The sequence below is a fragment of the Capsicum annuum genome, chromosome 12 (genome assembly GCF_002878395.1).
Source record: "Capsicum annuum cultivar UCD-10X-F1 chromosome 12, UCD10Xv1.1, whole genome shotgun sequence".
NCBI lineage: Eukaryota > Viridiplantae > Streptophyta > Magnoliopsida > Solanales > Solanaceae > Capsicum > Capsicum annuum.
In genome coordinates, this window is record NC_061122.1 from 216,634,712 (window position 1) to 216,641,554 (window position 6,843).

Genomic DNA, 6,843 nt, shown 5'->3' on the forward strand with positions numbered 1-6,843 from the left:
CTACTTCTACTGTTGTGGGGTACAAAAACTATTTTCGATATACCCTCATCTCCAAAAACAAAAAAATTATTTCTCAGAACATGTTTAAAAGATATGTATAGTTTTGACTCAAAACTAATAAACTAAAAATTCGAACCCCACTCATTCCACAAGAGAATTTGATTTAATTTCCTCCTAATAAAGAGTGCATTTTAATATGTAAATATGATTATGAGCAATTTAACTTATGAATTATAATGAGAACACAATGTTATTGGACACAATAGATGTGTAACTAATTGATATCCAAATAGTTTCCTTAGGAAAAACTAGTTCATAGACAAGTTTGAGAATCCATTGATTGATTTTAAGGGTATTGGCAACTGCATTGTCTACTACTCAGATTCTATGTAGGGATAAAAGCTCTCTCTTTATCATCTCGTGCCATATGCAACATCATTTTTCCTTCTCATTTGTTCTAATCTTCTTTGACGATGGCTCGGGTGAAGAAGAAACGGATGCAGCCACCGCCCACGAGTCATTGGAGCTATCAGAACTGAATGACACATCCATAACTCCTATGGGGCTTCCGGGCGATGCAGCAATTTTGCGTTTGTTTGAGTTGAAATCGATGTTGGAAGCCGCCTCCTGGACTAGCTTATAACAATCTGTCACATTGTCCTGTTTAACACGATATGATTTCCATCAGAACAGAATTTAAACATCGTGAATTCTGAAATGTACGACTAACTTTTTATATGCATAACCAAATTCCCTTCACCGCGATTGCATCATGAAGACACTAATCGCAATGAGTCTTCGGATAGAAAAACATGCAATTTCATCGTGCTGAAACCCCTCGACTCTCAATCCAAACCATGCCAACAAATCCAAATGGTAATGTGGACTTATTCAAAGGCTCAAAACACAAATTGGAGCGTCAATACTAAAATCAAGGAGACTAGTTGTCACATTGATCCTCGAGCACACGGTTCTCCGAAACTGATAACACATTACTGGATCCACTACTACCAACTAGCACAACAACAACAACAAACATATCTAGTATAATCCCACAAGTGGGGCACTACCGACAACAACAACAATGTACCCAATGTAGTCCCACAAAGTGGGGTCTAGGAAAGGTATAAACAGACCTTGCCTCTACCGCTGAGGTAGAAAGGCTGTTTCCGATAGACTCTTGGCAAGTGGAGCACTATCAACTAGTACAACAAATTGGAGAAAGATTTAACTAGAATTAAGACATGAAGTGATAAATATACTAACCTTGACTATTCCAAGAATGCTCAAAAGTTGTTCGTGGTACTCTTCTCCAATGCAAGGCTCTAACATATCAATAACATGTAACATTGTAGCAGCAGCCATAGCAGAAGGACGATAACACATAAATCTCCGATCTGCAAGTATTCAAAGTATAATCAGTCAGCAAATACTAGAGGCCAAAGAACTAATCTTGCTTTATAAAGAGCTAATAATTCAGTTGGCAATTACCAGTAAGTGTGGATGTAAGCACCCTCTCAGATCTCCTAAGAAGTTCACAACAAATGTGATCGTCTAATCCGAACCTTCTGGAAAAGTAATCAAGAAATGAAAATGGCGTTACTGGATTCATCTTCCACTTGAGTGTAGAAAGTACCAATAGCTCCATTCTCTGAATTGTTTTTGGCTCAAACAAGTATTTTGATTCCTCCACCTAAAAATAAATCAATAATTCACCCAAATCAATAACCCCAACATTGAAATTGTTATCAAGAATTTTGGTGAATGGATAAGATCCCTCCATTTGTATTCATAAAACACCGGTTGGCGTCCTAGGAATGGAGGAGCATTTCCCTTTCAAATGGTCTTATGCGCCAAATCTAGATTAAAGCACCAAACTCCAAGTGACTCCACTCTTTTTCATAAAACTCGGGTTGGGGTCCTAGGAGTGGTAGAGCATTTCCCTTTCTAATGGTCTTACATGCGAATCCAGATTAGTCAGACTCACAAAGTAATCACCAAACACCAAGTGACTCCACTCTAGTTAATAGAACTCTAATTGGAGTTGTAGGAATGAAGACGCATTTCCCCTTTTAACGGTCTTATGCACAAATCCAAATTAATCAAACTCACAAAGCAAGCACCAAAGTGCCACCACTCTTATTCATAAACCTTAGATTGGGGTCCCAGGAATGGGAGAGCATTTCCCTTTTTAAAGTCTTACACACAAATTTAGATTAACAGACCCACAAAGCAAAGCACCAAACACCAACAGACTCTTGGGGTCCTAAGAATTAAACAGCATTTGCCATAACACCTTTCCACACGAATCCAGATTAATCATACTCATAAAACAAGCACCAAACACCCAGTGACTCTTGGGGTCCTAAGAATAAAAGAGCATTTCCCATAACACTCTTACACACGAATCCAGATTAATCAGGACTCATAAAACAAGCACCAAACACCAGGAAATTCCATTTCTCAACAACCTTACACAATGCAAATCCAAATTAGTCAAACCACAAACCAAAACAAATACCAAACACCAAATGACAACAACAACAACAAAAAAAAGGACTTAAGACTTTGCAACAACATACTTGGAGATCCAGAAGTAAAGGAACTTGAGTCTCCTCAACTTTTGCAGCTAAAGAAAGACAAGTCACAGCAACAAGATGAATCATCCACGGCTGCTTTTCACTTTGTAACTCAAACCTTACAAGAAACCTATCCAAATAGTTAACAGCAACAACAGCAGTTTGAACACAAAAACCATGATAACCAACACCTTCAAGAATCAACTCAACACCTTCTTTTCTACATAAAGACAAACATGGGTTGTTTATTACAACATTATACATATGATTTTCTTGTTCTTTTGACAATAAAGAAGTTAACTCCACTTGTTCTTCTTCACATATCAAATCTTGATTTTTTAACAAAGAGATTGAGTTGTGTTTTTTTACTTCTAACACTTCAATAGTTTCATCTTTGCAATATAAAGAATCTAATAAAAATGTCATCTTCTTCTTCACAAAAGAAGATAGATGGTTGTTTTCATTTACTTCATTTCTTTTCTGTGTTGGGAAGAAGAGAAGAAAGGGAGTTCAGGGAGTAATTTGTACTATGTGGGGAAAATCTTTTGTGTTTTTATATTTGCCCTTTGTGGACACGGGGCGGAGTTAGATTGTCGGCTACAGATACAATTAATCCTAGGTTTCGTTCGGTCAAGAAAATTTTTATTTTTGAAACATTTTATTTGAAAAGGAAAACAAATAAATATAACTTCGAACTATGATAAATGATATGTATATATCTTTCATCATATTTTGGGTTCACAAATGTTTCTACTATTAATAAAATGATACGTATATGGCCCTCACATTATCGGTAATGGCATATGCATATTTAAGTATAATAGAGGGTATATGCGTATCATTTTTCATAATTCGATGGTATATTTATTATTTTTTATTTTAATTTCTTATCTCAAATAATTAACTCAAAACCACTTTCCGACCCAGTAAACCCACCGAACCTCATTTCAAATCCTCTTGACCCAATCTTTATTTCAAACCCGACACTCCCTTTGTTTTTTTGTCTAAAACATGAATCTTAATCAAATTGTAGTCATTGATAGGGGCTGCTACTTGGTGTTTACTGATTGAAAGGAGTAGAGATTATGCCTGAGCTAGGGGTGCGATAATGATTCGGTGGGGTGTTTTCGATTTGACGAAGATGATGGCTATGTGGTGTTGACCGGTGGTGGGTAGTGTTTTTCTGATAAAATTTTGTTGGAAATTGAAAAGTGAGAAGTTCAATTTATTTGATGTTATTTTTTGTTTTTGAGTGTTATAGGTTAATGATTGCTTTTAAACTTGTAATAGTGGTTGTTACTGTATTATGTGTATATCGTTACAGGGGTAAGCAAACGTGTCTGTTAGATAGGCGTCTGATGAATTTTAATTGAGATCGAATCGGATAATGAATTGATTGAGTTGGGTAGTGGATTTAGATCAATTATTTGGGATAAAAATTAAAATGTAAAGGGATAAATATACCTTCGAACATGATAAATAGTACCTATATATCTTCCATCATACTTTGGGTTTACATATGCCCCTACCGTTAGTGTGAGGGGCATATACGTACCATTTCATTAATGTTTGAGATATATTTGTACCCAAAATATTACAGATGATATATATATGTACCATTTATTATAATTTGAGAGTATATTTATTTTTTTTCCGTATTTAAAAATACATGCTAATCATGAAAATTTTAAATATAATTTGAAGTTGTATTTGAAATATAGAAAACAACCAAAATTTTATTTTCATGTTCTTCACTTTTTATTTTCTTTCCATAAAATGACCTAATTTAAATTATATTTCATATTTAAATTAAATTTGAATTCACATAGCAAATGTTGATTTTTTTAACAAGGAAATTGAGTTGTACTGTTTTTGTTCTAATACTTCAATGGTTTCATCTTTACAATATAAAGAATGTTATAAAAATGGCATCCTTTTCACAAAAGAAGATGGATGGTTGTTTTCATTTATTTCATTTTTGTGTTTTCTATGTTTGAAGAGTTGGAAGGAACAAAAGAAGGGGGAGTTGAGGCAGTGATATAATAATATGTAGGGAAAATCTTTGTGTTTTTATATATTTGCCCTTTATGGACACGAGGCAGAGTTAGATTATCGGCTATTAATTTGGTTAAATCTAAATTTTATTTGGTCAAGAAACAATTTTATTTATTTTGAAACTTATTTTTACTTTATTTGAAAATAAGTAGTATTTGTTCATACAAATTTTAAATGTATTTAAAGCTGTATTTGAAATTTGAAAAATAGCTAAAACTTTGTTTTCACCTTTTTTAGAGAAAAAACATTGAAAAAATTCCTAATTTTTTTATTTTTCACAAAACAACCGTATTTAAATTATATTTCATGTTTTTAAAATACAAATTTTAATTATTTATTGTAAAAATTATGATCATATATACTTCAAACTTCAACTTTAAAATTTTCAAATAAAATAATTTAATTAAAATTTTCATGATCAAGCATTCACCTAATAGTGTTAATTTGGGAAACCTTGTTTTTTAACAAAGAAATTAAGTTAGTGTTTTTTCAGTTCTAATACTTCAATGGTCTCATCTTTGCAATATAAAGAATCTAACAGAAATGCCATCTTCTTCACAAAAGAAGATGGATGGTTGGATTTTCATTACTTTCATTTGTTTTTTCATGTGTTGAGAGCAAGAGGAGGAGGGGAGGGACTGATGTATACTATGTAGGGAAAATGTGTTTGTATCATGGAACTCGTTAAGGTATTTGCCTTTAGTGGGCACGGGTCAGAGTTAGACTTCAGCTGCTAATTCGGTTAAATTTGGGTTTCGTTTGATTAAGAATTTTATTTTCAAATGTTTTTCATTTTATTTAAAATTAAGTATTTATTTATGAAAATTCTAAATATAATTTAACATTGTATTTGAAAGTTAAAAAACAATCAAAATTTTAATTATTTTATTTTTCTATGTTTCTCGAGTTGACAGGATGAGAAAAAGGGGAGTGTTGGGAGAATGATATGTGTTTTAATTGTGGGACTCGTGAGGGTATTGGGAGAAGTTGCATAAATATGACACTTTGTGGTACAAGGAGGCAGAGTTCGATTGTCAGTTATGAATTCGATTAAATCTAATAGTTTAGTTGAAATATTACACTTTGTGGGTAAGGAGGCAGCGTTAGATTGTTGGTTGTGGATTCGACTAAACCTAATAACTTGGTTGATACTTTGTGGACAAGGGGACGGAGTTAAATTGTTGGTTATGAGTTCGATTAAATCTAATAGTTTAGCTAGACGTTTAATCATGTTTCATTGTGAAAATATAAAAAAATAGTTTTCATTTTTAAAGTGCAAAATGGTATTTTAAAATTGGAGTTCTATTTAGTCATGAATAATATAGAGTTCTTTTTGAACTTTTCCTAATTTGGAGTGAAAATATTATTTTGTTATTTTTTTAAAAGATGAATAAAATAAAAATAACTTTTTTTTCAAAAAATTCTGATCAATTTTTTTTTCCAAAAGTTAACTTAAAAAAAAAAAAAAGTAAAAAATTTATGGTCAAATGCCCTCTTGATTTAAACTAGGTACTGTTTGTTTTCAAAACTTATTACATATATATAAATTATAACTTATAATTTATTAATATGAAAATATGGTGGAAAATTTAATATGATGTAACATGATCTAATTTCATTTAAATAACAAATTTTAGCTAACTAAAAGGATCTTCTTTATCACTCAAAGATCATTTAGATTCCATAATAAAGATATTGATTAATCAAATAGAGTGATTCAACGATAAAACTAAAGATCATTCTTTGGGATTCTTTCTTTTTACAAACGAAATAAAAAGAGATAGAATCAAATAATTTTCAAAATTCCTTCTGAGACATATCTAGAAATTCATAAGTTTTAAATTTTGACACTACCTTTGTACATGGGCTGCTCTTTAAAATTTTGTTTTTGTTTAAGAAATTTGTGTATAAATAATTTTTACAATGAAATGCACACACATCTTATCGATTTGATAAGACGTGTGAACGAATTTAACGAAACGTGTAGAATAGATGTAAAATTAAAATATTGTGAATAATTTAAGATGATAAGTAGAATGAAAATTATAATTCAATCTTATAGCTTATCAAAGAGTGATTTCTTCTCAATATGTTACTTTGAATGTGCACAAATAGTTAAGTAAACTTATATAAAGTTGAACAAGTAGACATACACATGCGTCCTATGTAGGGGCGGACCTAAGTTGTATTTTGGGGTGCTCCGGTAACC

At 31.9% G+C, this 6,843-nt stretch overlaps 1 protein-coding gene across 1 annotated transcript; it reads right to left on the reverse strand.

The window, feature by feature from the left end:
* Nucleotides 1-205: 205 nt before the first annotated feature.
* On the reverse strand, nt 206-3,211 carry LOC107851691 (cyclin-D3-3). The gene is made up of 4 exons (XM_016696778.2): nt 2,583-3,211; nt 1,492-1,693; nt 1,267-1,397; nt 206-660 (listed from the first exon to the last, which is right to left on the reverse strand). The coding sequence occupies exons 1-4, from the start codon at nt 3,003-3,005 to the stop codon at nt 436-438; spliced, it is 981 nt and encodes a 326-aa protein (XP_016552264.2). The 5' UTR covers nt 3,006-3,211; the 3' UTR covers nt 206-435.
* Nucleotides 3,212-6,843: the final 3,632 nt, after the last annotated feature.